The sequence below is a fragment of the Euleptes europaea genome, chromosome 20 (assembly GCF_029931775.1).
Source record: "Euleptes europaea isolate rEulEur1 chromosome 20, rEulEur1.hap1, whole genome shotgun sequence".
In the NCBI taxonomy this organism is placed as follows: Eukaryota; Metazoa; Chordata; class Lepidosauria; order Squamata; family Sphaerodactylidae; genus Euleptes; species Euleptes europaea.
Genome location: NC_079331.1, coordinates 7,083,894 through 7,107,856, shown reverse-complemented (window position 1 = coordinate 7,107,856; position 23,963 = coordinate 7,083,894). Strand labels below are relative to the sequence as shown.

Below are 23,963 nucleotides of genomic sequence, written 5' to 3'. Positions count from 1 at the left end.
GAAGAGGGGAGTGGACATGTTCATCATGGAGAAGAGGGGTCTGTCCATTTTATTGTGAAATTCGTGTCGCCCTTTTAGATTCCTTTCTTTCAAATTATGCTGATCAAGCTGATGATGGTAAGATTAACCGGTTGTTATCCTCCCGAAGTTCTGAGAGTACTGAATCTGTGGCTAAATTTCTTGGCGATGTAATTAAGAGGCGAGGTTAAATGATGTATAGTGGCTAGGTTATACTCTGTTTGATTGCTTGATGGTATGCCAATAAAGGCATTGAAATTGATGGAGAAGAGGGGTATTCATGGCTACTAGTCAAAATGAATACTAGTCATGATGCATACCTATTCTCTCCAGGATCAGATGAGCATGCCTATTATATTAGGTGCTGGGCAACACAGGCAGGATGCTGCTGCTGCAGTCGCCTTGTTTGTGGGCTTCCTAGAGGCACCTGGTGGGCCACGGTGTGAACAGACTGCTGGACTTGATGGGCCTGGGTCTGATCCAACAGGGCTTTTCTTATGTTCTTTCTTATGTTCACATTACACTTCGCAATTCTTTCTTGAGTAGCGTTCACTCACATATACATCCACGCTCATTCACAAACGCACGCACCCCTCCTGCATTTCTCTCACAAACCCCTTCACACATGTACAACAAGCCCCCATTCTCTTTCTCTCTCTCTCTGTCACCCTCCTTACAGCTCTTCCTTACAGGAGTCCACTCACAAGTTCCCATACCTCCATTATATCTCTCTAACACAGAGACATACCTTATAGGTGTCACCTGCATTCAACTAAAGAAAAAGGGGAAACAAAGAAACTCACACAGTTTTCTTACATGACTTGTCATTAGGCTCATTTCCCCTCGTGAATAAGACACACAGCCCTCCGCACACACACCTACCTCCCAGGGTGTCTGTTGTGAGGAGGGGAAGGGAAGGCGATTGTGAGCCGGTTTGAGTCTCCCTTAAGTGGTAGAGCAAGTCGGCATATAAAAACCAACTCTTCTTCTTCTTCCCCCCTATTGGTGTTCAAAGCGACTTTTAGAACGTCATTCTCTCCTCCTCCCCTTTTCTCACAACAACCCTGTAAGGTAGGCCAGGTTGAGAGTTTGGGCTGGGCCCAAAGTCGCCCAGTTAGCTTCCACGGCAGAAGCAAAGGTTTGAACCCAGGTCGCCCAAGGACCTAATCTGCCACTCTGTCCGCTACCCCACACTGGGCTCTCCATTTGTCCCCAAATGGCAGAGCCAGGAAAGATGTTCCACATAATGCCGCCACAGCAGATACCAAAGCCACTGCCTAGCCCCTTATGCGATGGTTAGCGACTGTGGACTGCCTTTGGCTTGTTGAGGTGTGTGAGTAACACTCCTGGAGCCTCGGCGCAGGCTGTGAATCGAAAGGCATGGAAAGGAAGACGGTGCAACGTGACTCACACCCCTGTGTTCTTACTCCCAGAAGGAGCTGGGTGGCAGTTTCATAAGTCTGCATTGTCATGAATCAGGTTAGTGTGGTTTTGCCTGGACCGTTTATGCGCTGGCTTTGCAAAGCTGCTGTGAACACAAACCAGGCACCCCGGACCGAAACGCTGCCTGAAATGAAGCCAGGCGAGGATTAATTGCCAGCCCCTCTGCGAAACGCAAGCAATCACAATTTTGCTAGGTTCACAACATGCCACCTGCCTCATTATCCGTTTTTCCTCTGGCAGTTTTTTCAAAAAACGGGATATCCCGTACAAAGCTTCCTTAAAATGATATTAAAAAACAGCAGCAAAACAGTTTTCCCTTCCCGGCTGTAAATATTTAATGAATGAAATTTGACATTGATGCATTTTTAATATTGGCACAATTAAATCCGCGAGGTGATTAAGTATTAATAGCTTGTAATAAGTGCAACCATCTCGCCTTCTAAACAGGACGGGTTGGAGTGCGACGAAATGGAAGTCTTGTTAGCCACCAGAGTTCAGACGGAGACAGACAGAGAACTGCTTAATGCATTTCAGACCATCCCAAAAGTTCTGTCCTGTCCGTCTAATCGCCGCCTCGCCTCTGTGAAGAAGGGAACCCCCAGAGACGCAGACTTGGACAGATGAACAAAATTCAGGAGCGTTTTTAATCAGATGAATGGTGACGCGTCATTGCATCGATCGAGCGATATATTTAAAGGAGAAGAGGGTGTTTAATTTTCATTTGGGCCTGCACAGTTACAAATATCTAGGGCAGAGAAGATTAAGCAACGGACAGAATTCAACCTAGACAAGGCGAGAGAGGCAGTGGCTCCCTCTCATTACTTAGGGGGCTGGATCCTGTCTGAAGAGTTTAACTAACTACCCCAAAATTCGATGAGGGTCCTCCAGCACGATATTGCCTGCCAAGGATCACAGCCAGATTTACACAGATGAAGATACCTTGTACTGAATCAGATCCTTGGTCCTTCAAGCTCAGTATTGTCTAGTTGGATGCGCAGCGGCTCTCCAGGGTCTTAGGCAGAGGTCCTTCACACCACCTACTGCCTTGGTCCTTTTAATTGACCCCTGCCGAGCATGTTGCTGAATTTCTTGCAATTGTCATAGATAGATAGATAGATAGATAGATAGATAGATAGATAGATAGATAGATAGAGAGAGAGAGAGAGAGAGAGAGAGAGAGAGAGAGAGAGAGAGAGAGAGAGAGAGAATGAGAATGAGAATGAGAATGAGAATGAGAATGATGGTATAGGACAAGAATGATGAACATAGAGATGTATTACTGTATCTGTTATTAATGGGTCCAGATGGTTTTATTAGCTTGAAAAATGAGAAGGAGATCCTTTTTAATGTTAGTTATATACTGATTTTAACCTATTGTCATTTCATGATGGAACATGTGTTTTCCCCCCTCCTTTTAAGGCGCCTGTATAAATGCATCTGCCAATATGATTATTATGCCAATAAAGGTTCATGTATGTATGTATAACTGACCCCTGGCATTCGCTCCATAAGACAAGTTTTTAGAGGAGGAAAACAAGATTTTTTCTTGTTTTCCTCCTCTAAAAACTAGGTGCGTCTTATGGAAAGGTGCATCCTATGGAGCAAAAAATACGGTATTTCTTTATTGTGCTGGGACAGGACTTCCAATTTCGTCACTGTTTAAACTGGTTGGTTGCTTTCTTGATGACAGCAACAACAAAAAGCTTTCCACATTTTGATATTATTTTGCTTATTGCCATGATCTGCATCCCTCTCTGTTTCCAGTCTCTGGTGCATATGGCTGAACATGATTGGAACATATATTTTCAAAGAGCACTTCCGGGAACATCTTTTAAGAGATACTGGAAATTAAAGTCTCGCTTTCTCTCTGACAAGACGTTATTTACTGCTTCTTTTGCAGTTGAGAAAACCATCTGCCGCCATGCCAATTCATACTCGGTATCCAGAAGGGATGTTTTTTTCCGAAACACTAGAAAAAAGTCGGAAAGAGCAGGATGCTGGTATTTGCTGCTGTTTTGTGGTTGAGGGGCAGGTTTTGCACCGGGTCGAGATGTGATCTCAAACCCCAGTTTGCACTGCAATGTTATATGCTAACTACCTCAGCTCGCTGGATCATCTAGAAGGGTTGTATTTCTCCTCTGAACATGTCCAGAGGAGGGCAACAAAGATGGTGAGGGGTCTGGAGACCAAGTCCTATGAGGAAAGGCTGAAGGAGCTGGGTATGTTTAGCCTGAAGAGGAGAAGACTGAGAGGGGATATGAGAACCATCTTCAAGGACTTGAAAGGCTGTCACAGAGAGGAGGGTGCCAAGTTGTTTTCTGTGGCCCCAGAAGGTCGGACCAGAACCAACAGGTTGAAATTAAACCAGAAGAGTTTCCATCTAGACATTAGGAAGAATTTTCTAACAGTCAGAGCAGTTCCTTGGTGGCTCAGGCTTCCTCGGGAGGTGGTAAGCTCTCCCTCCCCGGAGGATTTTAAGCAGAGCCCAGATGGCCATCTGTCAGCAATGCTGATTCTATGAACTTAGGCAGATCATGAGAGGAAGGGCATATTGGCCATTTCTGGGCATGGAGTAGGGGTCACTGGGTGTGTGGGGGGAGGTAGTTGTGAAATTCCTGCATTGTGCAGGGGGTTGGACTAGATGACTCTGGTGGTCCCTCCCAACTCTATGATTCTATGATTCATAAGACATGGACAACCCAATCGTCAATACAGTAACCTGGAAGTCCCAGGGATTTTATTATAATTTACTTCCCTATAAATATGCATGAAGTCATTGCTTAAGAGCCGATATATAAGTTATGGTAAGGGTGGGTGGCTCTGAATCCAAAGTTTGCCACTGATTTGCTAGGATGTTCTTAGCTTTGAATCTGAGATGTGGGGGTTCTGGTAATAACATAGGCCTGCCTTGCAGGGTTTATTCTTAGATTTAAAGTAAAGCAGGGTTTGTAAAGCCCTCTGAACACCCAAAGTGTTGTAGAACTAAGCATGTGTTATTATTGTAATGTCTCCTGGACTTCTGAAACAAGAAAGGGGTGGTCAGAGACACCCAAGACATTTTATCTCTGGAGAAGAGTTAGGGGTTTGGAAAAAAGGTGGAGTTACTCACGAGAAGAAGGCTCTACAGTATGAAAAGCAGGTGAGCCGTAATGCTCAGGGATTCGACCTAGAGCCTACCTGATCTGGCTGCTTCTCTTCATTCACCCGTGCACTTTTTGAGGGGTGTTTTCCCCCCTGCTGTTAACTAACAAAAAACTGACCATTGATGTAACTCCAGGATATTTCCCTACCATCATCTTCAAGTACTTGAAGGGCTGTCATATAGAGGAGGGGGCCGAGTGGTTTTCTGTTGCCCCAGAAGGTCGGACCAGAACCAACAGGTTGAAATTAAATCAAACTAGTTTCCATCTAGACATTAGAAAGAACTTTCTAACAGAGCAGTTCCTCGGTGGAACAGACTTCCTCAGGAGGTGGTAAGCTCTCCTTCCCTGGAGGTTTTTAAGAAGAGGTTAGATGGCCATCTGTCAGCAAGGCTGATTCTATTACCTCTTAAGCAGATGATGAGAGGGAGGGCATCTTGGCCATCTTCTGGGCATGGAGTAAGGGGTCACTGGGGGTGTGAGGGGTGGAGGTAGTTGTGAATTTCCTGCATTGTGCAGGGGATTGGACTAGATGACATGGTGGTCCGAACTCTATGATTCTATGGCCTATTCACACAACACCTTCAGTGAACAGCAAAATGCTTGTCTTAAAGGGCTGTGAAGGCTCCTTTTAATAGAAAACATGATAGTCCGTCATGCACCTATCAGTAGGACAGCGTTCTCGAGGAGGCTCCCCAGGTATACAGAACAAAAACAAATATTCACATTGTCGGTGAGAATACTCTCCCTACTTGCCTTAAGGCCTAATAAGGAAGGGCTAAACTGGTTTACTGTTTTCTGGGAACCACACAACTGCATGGGGGCAGCTGATTCATCAACAAAAGGTTGAGCACCTAAGAGTATATCATATCCTGAAAGAGAAGGACATTTCCCAGCGGCTATCCCCACTAGAATCCCTTACATGTTCCTCGTTTGTTATTACTATGAACGCTAACACACGTTCTAAGTGATGTTTTATTGTCAAGTGTTATTTCCCCTCCGGCCCCTGTTGCTGTCGATTGTGTTCACAGCAAATCTGGAGGCCAATTCTGCTCCCACTGGGACAGATTCCATGCATTTAAGAATACCTCCTGGGTCTGTTCTACCCTTACTTTGCATTTCAGATTCCCTCCCCTCTTATGAATCCAACATAGACTCAAGGACCAGCAGTAGCCAAACACGGCCCTATCTTATTTCTTGTTCAGCACTGGGTTGTTGTTGGGTTTTTTTGCTAACTCCGAAGCCAAAGAATGAGTTATATTCCTGAAATATGAAATACTATCCAATTTGAAAAATAAAAAAAATAAGAACTACAACGTATACTTGTAGAGGGGGGAGGAAACTACAATTAAGTTCAATGATAACAGGAAACCTCCAATAAAACAAATACACACACTTCACCTTTCAACTTTGCCTGCAAATTAAGTCAGAAGGAAGGGAGATTGATGACTCTTTTCAGCTACACTAACCAGTGCAGTCTGAGAACATTTTCCTGGGAGGAAGCCCCATTTAACAGGCCAGAATAGATCTCCTTAGGATTGCTCTACCTTCTCTAGCTGCAGCCCACAACTGGGATCAATTTGAACACATGAAACTGCCTTAGGCTGAATCAGACCCTTGGTCCATCAGAGTCAGTATTGTCTACTCAGACCGGCAGCGGCTCTCCAGGGTCTCAGGCAGGGGTCTTTCCCATCACCTACTTGCCTGGTCCCTTTAACTGGAGATGCCGGGGATTGAACTCGGGACCTTCTGCATGCCAAGCAGATGCTCCACCACTGAGCCACAGCCCCTCCCCAAATTTCCTTGTCCATGCTGACGAACCATGCTACTTGTGGGGCACATTAATGCGCCAGAGTTACCTGCCGGTTCCCACTCCTGCCCGCATGCCACATCAACATACACACCTCTGTCAGTGGGCCAAACTTTGCATAGGACAAGAGGCCTCATGGATACCACCCCCCCAAAGACGCTTTGTCGGTATTTCCCAAAGGCCCCTTTCCCCACTTCTTCTTGCTCACCCGTCAGTTTTCTCACAAGTCCTCAATACACTGGTTTGCATGCTCTTTCCATGCTGCCCAACTTTGTCTGTGTGTTAAGTGCCGTCAAGTCGCTTCCGACTCATGGCGACCCTATGAATGAAAGTCCTCCAAAATGTCCTATCTTTGACAGCCTTGCTCAGATCTTGCAAACTGAAGGCTGTGGCTTCCTTTATTGAGTCCGTCCATGTCTTGTTGGGTCTTCCTCTTTTCCTGCTGCCCTCAACGTTTCCTAGCATGACTGTCTTTTCCAGTGACTCTTGTCGTCTCATGACCAAAATAAGATAGCCTCAGTTTAGTCATTTTAGCTTCTAGGGTCATTTCAGGCTTGATTTGATCTATAATCCACTGATTTGTTTTTTTGGCAGTCCACGGTATCCGTAACACTCTCCTCCAACACCACATTTCAAAGGAATCCATTTTCTTCCTATCAGCTTTCTTCACTGTCCAGCTTTCACACCCATACATAGTAATAGGGAATATGATGGCATGAATTAATCTAGTCTTGGTGGCCAACTTTACAAACACAACAACTGACGTTGAAAACATGTGGCCAGCTGAGCTGAGCTACCCAGCTCTGGTTCTGGAAGATGCCCATTTCCTGGATCGGTTGTAGGCATTGACTCCCTACCACCACCACACGTCCTTGTGCACACACGTACGCAGCCTTACACTAACCCAGTGGTTCCCAAACTTTTCGGGCCACCATCCCCTCGGTTCCACAAACTCAACCCCAGGGCCCCCTACCCTGTCCCAACAACACAGTTGAAGGGGCCCACCTCTAGCGCCCCCTGCTGTCCCCTTGCCTCTTAGTGCCCCCCAGGTAATCCCCCCCAGGAGGTGGTACTGCCCACTTTGGGAACCACTGCACTAACCTCTCTCTTACCCTGATACTTCAAGTGAGCCAATTTTACACACACAATTCCTCCTCACATGCCTGTGTTTTTAAGAGAGCTGGCTCTGGGGGAGGAGGAGGAAGAGGGTGGGTTGCCACATGCCCCTCTTCCGCGTTGATGGATCGGGGCCCCGCCCCACCTTGCCACCCTCTGGGAGAGCCAGAGCGTCAGCTCCGGCTGGCAACGGACTTGGGAGGAAGCCACGCATGGGACGTGCATGTCTGAATGCCTCCTCCCAATACTTCAAGCGTCCCAACTTTTACACACACAATTCCCATTCACATGTCTGTGTTTTGAAGAGAGCTGGCAATGGGGGGAGGAGGAGGAGGGAGAGGAGAGGGTGTGTTGCCCGCTGGAGCCACCACCACAAGTCCCTTTGCACATGCGTGCGCGGCCTTACACTACCCTCTCTCGTGCCCCCATACTTCAAGTGTCCCAACTTTACACACACAATTCCTCGTCACATTCCTGTGTTTTGAAGAGAGCTGGCAATGTGGGAAGGGGAGGAAGGAGTGGGTGGGTTGCCACATTGATGGATCGGTGCCCTGTCCCACCTCACTGCCCACATACACACAAGCCAAGAATGGGGCGTGCACATCTGAACGCCTCCTCCCGACACTTCAGGCGTCCCAACTTTACACACACAATTCCCATTCACATGCCTGTGTTTTGAAGAGAGCTGGCTCTAGAGGAGGAGGAGGAAGAGGGGGGATTGCCACATGCCCCTCTTCCACATTGATGGATCGGTGCCCCGTCCCACCTCGCTGCCCACATACACACAGGGAGAGCCAGAGAGCCAGCTCCAGCTGGCAACGGACTTGGGAGGAAGCCACGCATGGGGAGTGCATGTCTGAACGCCTCCTCCCGATACTTCAAGAGTCCCAACTTTACACACACAATTCAGGACACGTCTGTGTTTTGAAAAGCGCTGGCAATGTGGGAGAGAGGGTCAGCTCCAGCTGGTGGCCGACTTTGGAGGGAGCCACACCTCGGGCATGGGGCGTGCATGTCTGAACGCCTCCTCCCCATACTTCAAGCGTCCCAACTTTACACACACAGTTCCCATTCACATGCCTGTGTTTTGAAGCGAGCTGGCAACGGGAGAGGAGGAAGAGAACAGGGCGGGTTCCCACATGCCCCTCTTCCACGTTGATGGATCGGGGCCCGTCCCACATTGCCGCTCGCATACACACAAGGAGAGCCAGAGAGTCAGCTCCGACAGGCGACGGACTTTAAAGGAAGCCACGCGTGTGGGGGGGGGGGTGCATGTCTGAACGCCTCCTCCCATACTTCAAGCGTCCCAACTTCACACACACAATTTCCATTCGCGTGTCTGTGTTTTGAAGAGAGCTGGCAATGGGTGGTGGGGGGAGGAAGAGGAGAGGGTGGGTTGCCACATGCCCCTCTTCAGTGTTGATGGATCGGGGCCCGCCCCACATTGCCGCTCACACCGGGGAGAGCCAGAGAGTCATCTCCGGCTGGCAACGGACTTGGGAGGAAGCCACGCACGGGAGGAAGCCATGCATCGGGCGTGCACGTCTGAACGCCTCCTCCCCCACCCCCTACACGCATCCCGCTCCTTTTGTGGGCCCCGGTCCTGGGGGTGGGGGTGGGGGGGCCCGGCGTACCTTTGTGCATGCCGGTGAAGCGGTCCTTGAGGACGGTGAGCTCGTAGATCTTGCCGAACTCCTCGAAGAGGGGCTTGAGGTCGCCCTCCTCCAGGTTGCGGGGGATCTGCCCCACGAAGAGCTTGATGGCATCGTGGTCCTTGAGGGCGAGGGGGGGGCCCGGCAGCCCGTTCATCCTGCCGCCGCTGTCCGCGGTGCTGAACGCCGCGCTCTCCGCCGGCGGCGGGGGCGGCGGGGGAGGGGGCGGCGGGGGAGGGGGCGGCCCGGGGGGAGGCAGCTGCTGCTGCTGCTGCTGCTGCTGCAGCGGCGCCGGCCCGTTGGCCAGAGTAGCCATGATGTGCCCAGCCGGCCCGGCCCCGCCCCGGCTCCCGCCTCCCTCCCTCGCCCGCCTCGCAGCAGCAGCAGCAGCAGCAGCAGCAGCAGGGGAGGGGGACGCCCCCTCCCCGGCCCCCCCCCGGCGCGCCTCCCGCTCCCCTGGCCTCCCTGGCCGGGCCGGCAGCCGCGCGCTCCCCCTCGCTCTCGCCTCCCCGGGCGCGCTCCGCCGCCTCCCGCGCCCTGCCGCTGGGCCTGCTGACGTCAGCCCGGGCTCCGCGCCGCCGATTTGCATAAGGGGGCGCCGCGGCCAATCGAGGGGGGGGGGCGGCGGGAAGAGGGGAGGGGCCGGAGGCCGGGCGGGAGCGCGCGCTTCCCCCCCCCCCCGCCAAAGCAGAGACGCGAGAGAGAAGAGAGGGCGGCTGGCAGCCCCAAGGGAGAGGGGCCGTGGCTCGGTGGTAGAGCGTCTGCTCGGCGCGCGGAAGGTCCCAGGTTCGATCCCCGGCGTCTCCGGTTAAAGGGACTAGGCAGGTAGGGGAGGTGAAAGACCTCCGCCTGAGACCCTGGAGAGAGGTTGTGGCCCAGCGGTAGAGCCTCTGCTTGGCATGCAGAAGGCCCCAGGTTCGATCCCCGGCATCTCCGGTTAAAGGGACCAGGCAGGTAGGCGATGTGAAAGACCTCCGCCTGAGACCCTGGAGAGCAGTGGAAAAAAAGCTCAATGGTAGAGCATCTGCCTGGCATGCAGAAGGTCCCAGGTTCGATCCCCGGCGTCTCCGGTTAAAGGGGCCTCCGCCTGAGACCCTGGAGAGCCGTGGGGAGGGGCTTTGGCTCAGTGGTAGAGCGTCTGCTCGGCACGCAGGAGGTCCCAGGTTGGATCCCCGGCATCTCCAGTTAAAGGGACTAGGTGATGTGAGTAGGTGATGTGAAAGACCCCTGCCTGAGACCCTGGAGAGCCGAGGGGAGGGGCCGTGGCTCACTGGTACAGCGTCTGCTCAGCACGCAGGTCCCAGGTTCGATCCCCGGCATCTCCAGTTAAAGAGATCGGGCATGTAGGTGATGGGAAAGACCCCTGCCTGAGACCCTGGAGGGGCTGTGGCTCAGTGGTTGAGCGTCTGCTCGGCACGCAGAAGGTCCCAGGTTCGATCTCTGGTTAAAGGGACTAGGCAAGGAGGTGATGTGAAAGACCTCCGACTGAGACCCTGGAGAGCAGTGAAAAAAAAGCTCAATGGTAGAGCCTCTGCCTGGTATGCAGAAGGTCCTGGGTTCGATCCGGTCCCAGGTTCGATCCCCGGCACCTCCAGTTAAAGGGACTTGGCAATGAGGCACCGTGGCTTCAGCCTGAGACACTGGAGAGCTGCTGTCAGTCTGAGTGGACAATACTCCCTTTGTTATGGGAGGAGCCGTGGCTCAGTGGTGTAGAGGCTCTGCTTGGCACACAGAAGGTCCCAAGTTCCATCCCCGGTATCTCCAGTTCAATAGACCAGGCAAGGAGGTGAGGTGAGAAGAAGAGCTCAATGGTAGAGCCTCTGCTTGGCATGCAGAAGGTCCCAGGTTCAATCCCCAGCATCCCCAGTTAAAGGGACTAGGCGAGTAGGTGATGTGAAAGACCTCCGCCTGAGACCCTGGAGAGCCGCTGCCGGTCTGAGTAGACAATACTGACTTGGATGGACCAAGGGACTGATTCAGTAGAAGGCAGCTTCATGTGTGTTCATGTGAGAGGGGGTGGGTGGATGCCCCGCGAGGTGGTGCCAGCCCCAAAATGGCTTCCACAGAAGGCGGAGCCAAATGGAACGCCTCCCTCATCACACCTCTTGGGAAGAAGGAAAAACTGAAGGCGGAAAGGGACCACACGTGAAGGATCACATCCGAAGAATGCCATTGTGTCATGTTACTTGATTTATCCTCCTCCTTTTCCCTCTATTGGGGATTCAAAGTGGCTTACATTCTCCTTCTCTCCTCCATTTTATCCTCACAAGAACCATGCAAGGTAGGTTTGGCTGAAATTGTGAGACCGTCCCAAGCTTCCATGGCAGACTGGGGATTTGAACCTGGGCCTCCCACTACACCAAACTCAGCCCCTTCCCAAGGAAAAGACACTGTCAGCTTGTTTCTTATACAAACTGAATAACTAAGGATGGGGTGAATGGGCCCTGCCCCAGGATGCGGCGATGGCTGCCAACTTGGAAGGCTTGAAGAGGGGAGTGGACATATTCATGGAGGAAAGGGGTATTCATGGCTATTAGTTAGAATGGATACTAGTCATGCTGCATACCTATTCTCTCTGGTATCAGAGGAGCAGGCCTATTATTTTGGGTGCGGTGCAACACAGGCAGGATGGTGCTGCTGCAGTTGTTTGTGGACTTCCTAGAGGCACCTGGTTGGCCTCTGTGTGAACAGACTGCTGGACTTGATGGGCCTGGGTCTGATCCAGCAGGGCCTTTCTTACGTTCTTATATTTAGGGGGGAAATGTGTACATTTTGCTGTGGCTGCCACGAAGATGGTTCTTTCCCTTCACTCGCCGGTTGACAGAGGCGGGTGGATGGCTTGAGATGAACGAAAGGCACGTGGTGACGCATGTTTCAGAGGGTACCTGCACTGGTCTACAGTCGAAGGACCAACTTTGAGTCCAGCAGCTCCTTAGAGACCAGGCAAATTTCCATGGTGCAAGCTTTGGAGAGTCAAAGCGCCCATTGTTATTTAGTTATGCACATCAGTTCCACGACACAAGACTGAATAGCACTCAAGGCTGAGGCTATGAGATGTCCAGACCTCACATTGCTTCACACACATACATGCCCAAGTTCATACATCGGCGCGTGTATGTGCACGAGTGCAAAGACAAACTGGAATCAGCTAAAGCAGGCTGCCCAATTCCTTGCTCGGGGTCAGGAAAGAAGAAGAGTTGGTTTTTATAAGCCAACTTTCTCTACCACTTAAGGAAGAATCAAACCGGCTTACAGTCACCTTCCCTTCCCCTCCCCACAACAGACACCCTGTGAGGCAGGTGGGGCTGAGAGAGCTCTAAGAGAGCTGTGGCTAGCCCAAGGTCACCCAGCTGGCTTCATGTGGAGGAGTGGGGAAACCAACCCGGTTCGCCAGGTGAGAGTCCGCCGCTCCCGCGGAGGAGCGGGGAATCGAACCCGGTTCTCCAGATCGGAGCCTGCCTCTCCAAACCACCGCTCTTAACCACTACACCACGCTGGCAGCTCTTCTGGGATGCTGTGCCTGTGTTTCAAAGCCCTGTGTGATTGCAAGGGAAATGGATTGGGGGGGGCAGAAGCTACATGAATAGGGCAATTGGGTTTTGGCCACTGAGAAAGAGGGAACGGCTTCCCCTTTCCCCGTGACCAGCTTCTCGTTTCCGTGCCCGCAGAACTGCGGCGCTGACACCGTTCGCACCCGCCCAGCTTGTACACCCACCATTCTATAAATACAGACTCCGCGAACAGCTAATGCCAGAGGAAACCTGTGACGGAGGGATTGTGCCATGACCTGATTTAGTGGGAATCCTCCAGATCGCAGCTTCGCACAGGTCTCCAGGGGAGGGAAAACACAGCAGCGCCCGGGAGAGGTGCTGGGGAGGATGGCAGGCTCCAGAGACCCCCGTCCAACCTCCACGGCTGCCTCCGAGGTTTCAGAAGAGCCCCCTGAAAGAGGTTGAGGGGGCTTCTGTCTTCCTGGCGAGATTGAGAAACAGAGCTGGCCTAGAGAGCTTTTAGGGGCAGTCTAGGCTTAAGGGAAGTACCTGTTGGCGGGTGCATACAGTGTTTTGAGGCCTGTGGTTTTTTCAAACAATGCATAGTTAAAGTGTTTTCTTTACACAACACATAGCTAAATTGTGGAACTCCCTGCCCCAGGATGTGGTGATGGCGGCCAACTTGGAAGGCTTGAAGAGGGGAGAGGACATGTTCATGGAGGAGAGGGCGATTGGAGTGGTGGAGTCTGATCTGGAGAACCGGGTTCGATTCCCCTCTCCTCCACATGAGCAGCGGAGACTAATCTGGCGAACTGGATTGGTTTCCCCGCTCCTACACACGAAGCCAGATGGGTGACCTTGGGCAAGTTACAGCTCTGTTAGAGCTCTCTCAGCCCCACCTACCTCACAGGGTGTCTGTTGTGGGGAGGGGAAGGGAAGGTGATTGTAAGCTGGTTTGATTCTTCCTTAAGTGGTAGACAATGTCGGCATATAAAAAACAGCTCTTCTTCTTCTATTCGTGACTACTGGTAAAAATGGATACTAGTCATGATGCACACCTATTCTCTCCAGGATCAGAGGAGCATTCCTATTATATTAGTGGAACACAGGCAGGATGGTGCTGCTGCACTTGTCTTGTTTGTGGGCTTCCTAGAGGCACCTAGTTGGCCACTGTGTGAACAGACTGCTGGACTTGATGTGCCTTGGTCTGATCCAGCATGGCCTTTCTTATGTTCATATGTTTCCCACTGTTTGTTGTTACCTGCCTTGGGTCCAGAGATGCTCAGGAAAAAAGGTGGGCATACAGCTATTTTAAATAATAATTTTTTTAACATGCAGATCAAGGAAAAGGCAGCATCATGGCCCATGTGCAGGCATGGGCCAATCCCTTCTCAATGCGCATGCATTTCCAGCACACCTATGCACACCGGTTTAACACAAACGTGGCGCAGAGTGGTAAGCCACAGTGCTGCAGTCCAAGCTCTGCTCATGACCTGAGTTCGATCCCGACGGAAGTTGGTTTCAGGTAGCCGGCTCGAGGTTGACTCGGCCTTCCATCCTTCCGAGGTCGGTCAAATGAGGACCCAGCTTGCTGGGGGTAAAGGGAAGATGACTGGGGAAGGCACTGGCAAACCACCCCGTAAACAAAGTCTGCCTAGAAAATGTCGGGATGTGATGTCACCCCATGGGTCAGGAATGACCCGCTGCTTGCACAGGGGACCTTTACCTTTTAAACTACCCAATTAATTAGTATGTGAGCCAATGCAGCGTTACTGCCCATGTGCAGGCGTGCGCCGATCCCTTCTTGCTACTCAGGGGCCTCCATCCAAACCTAGACACACCTGGTTCTCCCCGTTCTCCACATTTACCCATCGCCCCTCCATATTCTCCAGTTCGCCGTCAAGAGATCTCAGCCGCCGCTTCAGCCGTCAATTTTTCTGCAGGCTTCCAGAGGCTTGCCGCCTCGTAAAATTAACTAGAGTGTGGGAAACGCAAGCATGACATCTCCTATTACTTGAAAAGAAAGGACAAAAAGCACAGGAGATATTTCCCCCCCAGATCTCAAAGTCCTCCACAGAGGTCTCCAGGGCTGTGCAATCTTCATCTTTTTTGGCAAGTCTAATAAAAGACATCATGCTCTGGGGAATTTTACATAAGAACATAAGAAAAGCCACGCTGGATCAGATCGAGGCCCATCAAGTCCAGCAGTCTGTTCACACAGAGGCCAGCCAGGTGCCTCTAGGAAGCCCCCAAACAAGACAACTGCAGCAGCACCTTCCTACCTGTGTTCCACAGCACCTACTATAATAGGCCTGCTCCTCTGATCCTGGAGAGAATAGGTGTGCATCATGACTAGTAGCCATTTTGACTAGTAGCCATGAATACTCCTCTCTTCCATGAACATGTCCACTCCCCTCTTCAAGCCTTCCAAGTTGGCAGCCATCACCACATCCTGGGGCAGGGAGTTCCACAAGTTAACTATGCGCTGTGTAAAGAAATACTTCCTTTTATCCGTTTTGAATCTCTCCCCCTCCAGCTTCAGCAGATGACCCCACGTTCTGGTATTATGAGAGAGAGAGAAAAGCTTCTCCCTGTCCACTCTCTCCAAACCATGCATAATTTCATAGACCTCGGTCATGACTCCCATTAACCACCTTCTTTCCAAGCTAAACAGCCCTAAGAGTTTTAACCGCACCTCATAGGGCAGTTGCTCTAGTCCCCTCATGATCCGCCTAAGGTCATAGAATCATTGCTGACAGATGGCCATCTAGCCTCTGCTTCAAAACCTCCAGGGAAGGAGAGCCCACCACCTCCCAAGGAAGCCTGTTCCACTGAGGAACCGCTCTGACTGTTAGAAAATGCTTCCTAATGTCTAGACGGAAACTCTTTTGATTTAATTTCAACCCAATGGTTCTGGTCCGACCTTCTGGGGCAACAAAATTTGAATTCTTCTTTAAAAAAAACTATTATTGTAAAGCGCCTTGAACCACAAGGAAAGGCAGGCTGTAAACGTTTTAATAAATAAAGCTTTTGGAGCGAGATTGGAAACCCTGCCTTTGTTTTTTTACACCAACAAATGCTGCAAATCCATTGTTTTGAGAAATAAAAGGGTTACCTCTGCGACACGACAGAATGCACAAGGCCTTTCCCTGAACATCCCTCTGGGAGCAGCAGGAACATCTAGCCAGGCCTGGGGTTCTGCAGTGCGCCCAGCGTGCTGCCAGCTTCTCGGGCCGTGGTTGGCTTCAGGTATAGATTCGGCACACGCACACCTCTGGGAACCGGCTCCACGCTGCTTGCCCTGACAGGCAGGAAGGAAGCGGGACAGGCGCTCGCCTCTAGCAAAGCTGGTTAGCTCATTAAATGAATCCTGGCTGTCAATAATTCAATAGTGGAGTTCTAAGCCAGCCAAGGGGCTCTGCAGAGAGATTTCTCCACTGAGCGCGAGGATGGGATTGACACCCTGTCAGACCAGGGACTAGGGTTGCCAGGTTTCTCTTTGCCACCGGAGGGAGGTTTTGGGGGTAGAGCCTGAGGAGGGTGGGATTTGGGGAGGGGAGAGACTTCAATGCCGTAGAGTCCAACTGCCAAAGCGGCCATTTTCTCCAGGCAAACTGATCTCTATCGGATGGAGAGCAGTTGTAATAGCCAGGAGATCTCCAGCTAGTACCTGTAAGTTGGCAACCCTACCTGGGACCTTTGGCAAAGCCAATATGCATGACACAGGGGGACCTTTTAGATAGGGTTTCCAACTTCCAGGTGGTGTCTGGAGATCTCCTGGGATTGCCACTGGTCTCCAGGTGACAGAATTACAGCTCATTTGCAGACTACAGAAAACAGGTTGCCCTGCAGAAAACAGTTGCTTTGGAGGATGGACTCTGTGGCATCATATCCCACTAAGGTTCCTGTCCTCCCCAGGCTCCACCCCCAAATCTCTAGGAGTTCCCCAACCTGGATCTGGCAACCCTACCCCCCACAGGTCACCAGGTTGGATCTGGCAACCCTATTCCAAACCAAGAGTGGACAACCCTACCTAGCTTAGGAGTGTTGGAAACAAAGTCCACAGCCTTCCTGTAAGAAGCGAGTTTAAGGTGCTAATGCTGCCCCCAACAGTCCAATATATCTTCTACATCCCTTTTAACCAAAGATGCTGGGGACTGACCCTGGGACCTTCTGTATGCAAAAGAGAGGCACTAAACACTAAACGAACACTAAACACAGTCCCTCCCCTATACAATATATTGACTACATGAAGCTGCTTTCTACTGAATCAAACCCTTGGTCCATCAGAGTCAGGATTGTCTACTCAGACCGGCAGCAGCTCTCCAGGGTCTCAGGCAGAGGTCTTTCACATCACCTCCCTGCCTGGTCCCTTTAACTGGAGCTGCCAGGGATTGAACCTGGGACCTTCTGCCTGCCAAGCAGAGGCTCTACCATTGAGCCATGGCATATCCCCATGAAGCTGCCTTCTACTGAATCAGACCCTTGGTCCATCAGAGTCAGGATTGTCTACTCAGACCGGAAGTGGCTCTCCAGGGTCTCGGGCAGAGGTCTTTCACATCACCTCCTTGCCTAGTCCCTTTAACTGGAGATGCCAGGGATTGAACCTGGGACCTTCTGCCTGCCAAGCAGATGCTTTACCACTGGGCCACAGCAATCCCAGGAGATCTCCAGCTACCACCTAGAAGTTGGCCACCCTACTTTCCCTACAGCCTCTCCCCTACTGTCCACTCTGATTGGCAGATCTCCAGGCTCTCAGGGGGAGGTCTTAGGGTCACCAACCTCCAGGTGGCCACTGAAGATCTCCCAGAATTGCAAGTGATCTCCAGGCAACAGAGATCAGTTCCTCTGGATGAAATGGCAGCTTTGTAAGGTGGTGCCCAGGACTTTACAGTAGTTTTACAACTTGGAATTGGCAACCCCAGTACTCTTTTGCATCACTTGCTACTTGATCCTTTTAAGTGGAGGTGATGGGGGTCGAACCTGCAACCTTCTACAGGCAATGCAGATGCCCTGCCTCTGAGCCACAGCCTGGCCAAGGTTTCAGCGGCTCCATGACATCAGTATGAGACAACCATAATGCAGAGACAGCATGGGGGCGGGGGGAAGGTCTCCCTCCTGGCAAGAATAGCGACCGACTGTGCCCACACGGGGAACATACAACCTCTCCAGCCATTTCACTTTCCAGGGACAGATGGGGTGGGGTGGGGTGGGTTTCGCAAAGCTAAGACCCACATGGGATCGGGGCTTGTCCGAACAAAAATCCCCCATAAAACAGCAGCAAAATATTCTCTGCGAGCCCCACGTCGGAGTCTGCCAAGGCTGCTGAATCAAGAATCCCGTCTACTTGGCAGGGCAGGTAATCGCCAGATTTTCATCAAGGCTGGGTAAAACTCATTAGTGGCTTAGCTAATTAGCAGGACCGGAGCAGCTGCCGTCACTTCTGTCTCGCACACACATTTTGTAAAGTCCCATTATTCTTCCTCTGTAGATCTCAGAACGGGCGTATGTGGTTTTCCCTTTCCTCCGTTTCCTTCCACAACAGCCCTGAAAGGTAGCTCAGGCAGAAAGCAACTGGCCCTATGGCTGAGTGGGGATTTGAACCTGGGTCTCCATGGTCAGAATAGGTAGGACATTCAAACCATTATACCAGGGGTCCCCAACCTTTGGGAGCCTGAGGTAGGGTTGCCAGGCCCCTCTTCACCACTGGCGGGAGATTTTGGGGGTGGAGCCAGAGGGAGGGCGGGGTTTGGAGAGGGGAGGGACTTCAATGCCATAGAGTCCAATTGCCCAGGCGGCCATTTGCTCCAGGGGAACTGGTCTCTATCGGCTGGAGATCAGTTGTAATAGCAGGAGATCTCCAGCTAGTACCTGGAGGTTATAGAAATAGGCAGCACTTATGGCATATACTGACTCATAATCAATATTGCTTTAACATTTTATCAGATCATAACAGCGGCCTCCGGAGGCGGGGCCAGCCATAAAACGGCGGCCACAGCTTAAATTCAGCAACACAGCGTAGATCCTTGTGCGGTGGTAGCAGCCTCTGCCAAAGCAGCATTTTAAAAAAACCAGCAGCGCCAATCAAATCCCCCCATGTCAATCAGAAGCCTCGCTGGGCAAAAGCCCTACCTGGCCCCACCCACTCCCTAAAGACACTTGGGGGTGCCAGAAAAGGTGCCAGAGGGTACCATGGCCTCTATAACACCCCCTTCCCTGTTTTTCTTTTCTTGCTGGGCAAGGGACATGCTCATTTCTCAGACACTCAGACCTATGTGCGTGTCCATGAATCTCCATGCATGGCTTGCTTGGAATTTAATGTTCCTGCATAGAACATTGAACCCATTAAAAATGAGGAATGGCGAGAAGACGGCGGCCCATTGCTCCCTTGGCTGGTGCCCTCGTCAGCTGCTCAAGTTTCACTTTTTAGCTCATGGGAACGGGGGGGGGGGAAGAGGGGCTCATCGCAAAGGGTCTTGCAGATCTGACGGTGGCCCCGTCACCATGGTCTCCCGGGGACGGAGCTTGGAATCCTGGGCAGCTCCCTCTTCAGGGCTGAAGCTCTTGGGTAGACCTCCCGGTGGCAGAGCTTTGGGTTTGAACCTGACCTGGCTCCCCGGCCAAAGAACATCCCCCGGTTTCCTTTGCACATCTTGCTCAGTGCTCAGAACCGGACCGTGGGTTGCTGCAGGCCCCGGGTTCAACCCTCTGGTCCAAAAAGATCCTCACATGAACACATGAAGCTGACTTATACTGAATCAGAGTGCTGGTCCGTCAAGGTCAATACTGTCTACTCACACCGGCAGCAGCTTTCCAGGGTTTCAGGTGGAGAGGTCTTTCACATTGACTACCTGATCTTTAATCTAGAGATGCCAGGGATTGAACCTGGGACCTTCTGCATGCAAAACAGAGTTCTGCCACTGAGCCACAGCCCCTTTCCTCCTCAGGTAGCAAATACTCAGGAAAGACTTTTATCTACCTCAAGAGTTGGGACCAGACAGAGTGACCTAGGTGAGCCAACTAATAATGAAGCTCAAGACAATGCATTCTCCTGGACTGAATAGAGACCTGGGATTCCTGTCTTATTACCAAGGCTGATTTCTCCGCGCCTGCTGTCCCTCTGCATATCACACCTAATCCAATCATGCCCACTGATGTCATTTACCTGCTGTTGACATGTACATGTACATGTCGCCCTCTTCTCTACTTAAGTATAGATGGACTGACATTCTAGCTATATCTGAAGAAGTGAGCTGTGACTCATGAAAGCTCATACCTTGCCAGAAATTTTGTTAGTCTTTAAGGTGCTACTGGACTCTTGCTCTTTTCTACTGCTAGGTGAGTCAATGGAATTACTGGGTAGAAGCCACCTTGACGAAGTAAGGCTGGTGGCAACCAGGGCCTTCTTGTTGGGGGCTCCATGACCCATGAAATGCTCTCCCCATAGGCTAGTTTGTTTTTTAAAAAACTGCTCTTGGTCTGTTGTGCTGGGTTCCATTTCTTTTGTGTGCCCTCAAGTATGTATCTATCAAATTTTTATCCCATCCTTCCTCCGAAGAACTTGGCAGTGTGTAGGAGTCACCCCTCTCTTTTATGCGCACAACAACCCTGTGACGTAGGACAGGCTGAGATAGAATGAATGCCCCAAGCTCACACTTGGGGCTTAGCGGGGATTTGAACCCAGGCCTCTCTAATCATAGTCTAAACATTCTCATAATTGAAAGCTTTTGGGGTGGGGCAGAATTGTGCTCAGTTGTGGTCTCACAGAGTCTCGGAGAACCGGTCAAGCTCTTTCCAGTCCTCCGAGCCTCGAGCCAGCTCCAAAAACAGACTCCGGGAGTGGGGAGCCCGAGAGCAGGCTCGAAAGAGAGGGGAACTTAACAGTTTGGGGCCTAAGAAGGACGCTGGGGATATATTTTTGGCCAGCCATCAGAGACCATTAAGCAGGTTATTAAACACGGGCAAACATTACAAGAGTCAGCAACGGTTTATTACTGCAATACAGAATGAAATATTTAACAAGTTAAAGTTTAATAAAGCTTAATTGGAAGGGAATTAAAAAATAATGGATGTGAGGTCTTACGGAATAGGCATGATCAGACGTCCTCCAATGGCCCCGTTTGCATCAACGGTCAGGGGAGGCGAAGAATCACCTGCCTAGCTATTATTGCGCTGCCCTGTCTATCCTCCCACCCATCCCGGTTTTCCCCGTTCAGCATCCCTTCCTGAGTTCAGCCTCTTGCACCCAAAACAATCCATTTCAGGACTGAATCTGAGCCTCAGCAGCTCGCGAGGGGCCGTGGCTCAGTGGTAGAGCCTCTGCTTGGCGTGCAGAAGGTCCCAGGCTCAATCCTCAGCATCTCCAGTTAAAGGAACCAGGCAAGTAGGTGATGCGAAAGACCCCTGTCTGAGACCCTGGAGAGCCGCTGCTGGTCAGAGTAGACAATACTGACTGCGATGGACCAGGGGTCTGATTCAGCACAAGGCAGCTTCATGTGTTCATGTGTGAGACCCATTCCCTCCCCTCTGTATATTTTTTGTGCCATAACTGGCACTCAGCCCGACATGTGAAACAGGGTCGCCAGGTCCCTCATGGCCACTGGCTAGGGTTGCCAACCTCCAGGTGGCACCTGGAGATCTCCCGCTATTACAATTGACCTCCAGATGACCAAGATCGGTGGCCCTGGAGAAAATGGACATTGTGGCATTATACCCTGCTGAGGAAGGGTTGCCAGGTGCCCCCTCTCCTTCGGCGGGAGGCTGTTCTGCTGATATCGGGTCGGCGGGCAGAGGGGTCAATTGCCGGGGGTTTGCCCGCCACCAGCAGGCACCTGGCAACCCTAGCTGCTCATCATCATGTTTACGTAAGCCTTGCTCCAAGGCCGGACTGCGCATTATTTTACCACGTATCAATTAACAAATCAAAATGTATTCTCAAGTACAAAATTTCCCAAATATCATGCAACTAGATTAATTTGGATCTTCAGGCGGAGCCTGAGAACAGGCAACTAGATTAATTTGGGCCTTGAGGCGGAGTGCCACGGCCTGCGAACTTTTCCAATCTGCTCCGCTACTTTCTGCCAAAATTCTTGAACCCGTTTGCAAGGCTACCCCCAAATGCTGGAAAGAGCCTTTCTTGCCCTGTCTTTTTGAGCAAGCCCTGTTCGCCTCTCTTTCTACATATGTGTCGAATCTTCATTCGAAGCTACGTTGCCATCTGCTCAAAATTCTTATAATTAACTTCACAGAAGAGTGAAGCGCTTTGAGAAACGGTTGCGCTTTTCCCTGCCGGGTATCTGCCCCTCTCCGATTAATTTGGTTATTAAATCTTTCTCCCAATTGAATGCAGGGATGGTTTCACGGGAGAAAGATCAGAGCTTATTTATCAGATGTGGCAAATTTTAAAAAAATTAAGTATATCTGACGCTGTCTCGCTTATTCTGTTTTCTGAAAAAATCTATTCTCCGTTAGCCTGAACGTTACAGAGAATTGTTTTAAAATGGCCCTGCCACCATGGAAACTAAGATATAGACGAGGAAAGCGGATTCAGTGCCGTTGCTAGAGGTGATCAGATTCACATACGCCACAATTCTGTTTGAGGAAGAACATTTGGGGGAAATGATGGTAGGAAACTATGAATGAAATATTAAATATTCATCTACTTGTTGATCCTCTTATATGCCTGCGGAACATTTCTAACAATGGCGTTCCTAAATTTGTTGAATGCTCTTGAAAGAGCTCGGGTAATTTTTTGCTGAATATGAACATGCAAAGAAGCAGTGGGAACTGATGGCTTTCGAAAAACAGCAGGATTTATTTACTCTGGGATAGACTATTACAGCTGTCCAGATAGCATCCTGTCAACATGAAAAAGGGGAGTATGGATTTTGGTTGCACATTCTATACCGGCGAAATTATGCATTAATAATGTAAGTTTTGATTATTTGGATTCATTTGATTTGAGGCATCTTGTGGTTTTCTCTTCTGCAAGATTGACATTTCTACGGTCTAAGCTGGTTTGTCTCGCATTTAAAAAAATATATATTACCTGCCATTCTGAAAAACCGCTGCCATGAAATCAGAACTGTTTCTACAGTATTTAAATTTTAGGCTGCTATACCTTTTTTCGGTACAACCATTTTTATAGTTTCGCCTGTTACATTTAATCTTTTATATAGTATTGGGGTTTTTTAATTTTTAAAAATTGAATTCATCGCTTTTACTGTTTGCCGCCGCCTTAGAGAGATGTTTTTACTTATTTATAATCCGCCTTTCTCACCAGGGTTTAAGGAGGATTACACAGAGTGAATCAATACAATCAACAAGATGGGACACCCAACAAACTACAAAATAGGATTAGGCTTGTAAGAGAGACTGGAACCAACCAGAAATCTAAAAACAGAACTGAAGCAAAGCATACATACATATTAACCTGAAACATTAAATGATGCAAACATTACGTAGTACGATCCCTACTTACAGCAAGCTATTCCCAGCAGTATAGACCATATCCCCTAATCCTTTATCCAAGTAACTTTGTAAACCGTTTTGTACACTGCAATCCTATTGTGTGTGTGTAAAGTGCCGACTTACGGCGACCCCTTTTGGGGGGTTTTCATGGCAAGAGGTGGTTTGCCAATGCCTTCCTCTGCACAGCAACCCTGGTATTCCTTGGGGGTCTCCCATCCCAATACTAACCAGGGCCGACCCTGCTTAGCTTCTGAGATCTGACGAGATCAGGCTAGCCTGGGCCATCCAGGTCAGGGTGCAATCCTATTACCTGTGTAGAAAAGCTCACTGTTGTGGGGAGGGGAAGGGAAAGTGATTGTAAGCTGGTTTGATTCTGCCTTAAGTGGTAGAGAAAGTCGGCATATAAAAACCAACTCCTCTTCTCCTCCGCTTGAAGAATTCAGTTTTGCATAGTTTGCAGAAAGCCAGGAAGTAAATAAATAAGCTGATTCAAAACATAGGTGCTTTAAAAATATATATATATACCGCAATAATAGGGTTGCCAACCTCCAGGTACTAGCTGGAGATCTCTTGCTATTACAACTGGTCTCCATCTGATAGAGATCAGTTCCCCTGGAGGAAAATGGCAGCTTTGGCACTGAAGCCCCTCCCCAAACCCCGCCCTCCTCAGGCTCTGCCCCCAAAACCTCCCACCAGTGGTGAAGAGGGACCTGGCAACCCTACGCAATAACCATCTCCTGTAGGGTTGTCAGCTCCAGGTTGGGAAATACTTGTAGATTTTGGGGGTGGAGCCTGAGGAAAGCAGGGTTTGGAGAGGGGAGGG

General features: G+C 50.4%; 1 protein-coding gene across 3 annotated transcripts in view; it reads right to left on the bottom strand.

Moving 5' to 3' along the window:
• Positions 1–9,300, bottom strand: part of CELF6 (CUGBP Elav-like family member 6) — a 115,036-nt gene extending 105,736 nt beyond the window's left edge. For 2 of the 3 annotated variants that reach the window (XM_056865963.1, XM_056865962.1), the window contains exon 1: positions 9,162–9,287. In XM_056865963.1, the coding sequence (XP_056721941.1) occupies positions 9,162–9,171 (10 nt within the window). In that variant the 5' untranslated portion in view covers positions 9,172–9,287. Of the gene's footprint in view, positions 1–9,161 lie in introns of all 3 variants that reach the window. The other variant, XM_056865959.1, reaches the window with a different exon arrangement.
• Between the last annotated feature and the right edge of the window lie 14,663 nt (positions 9,301–23,963).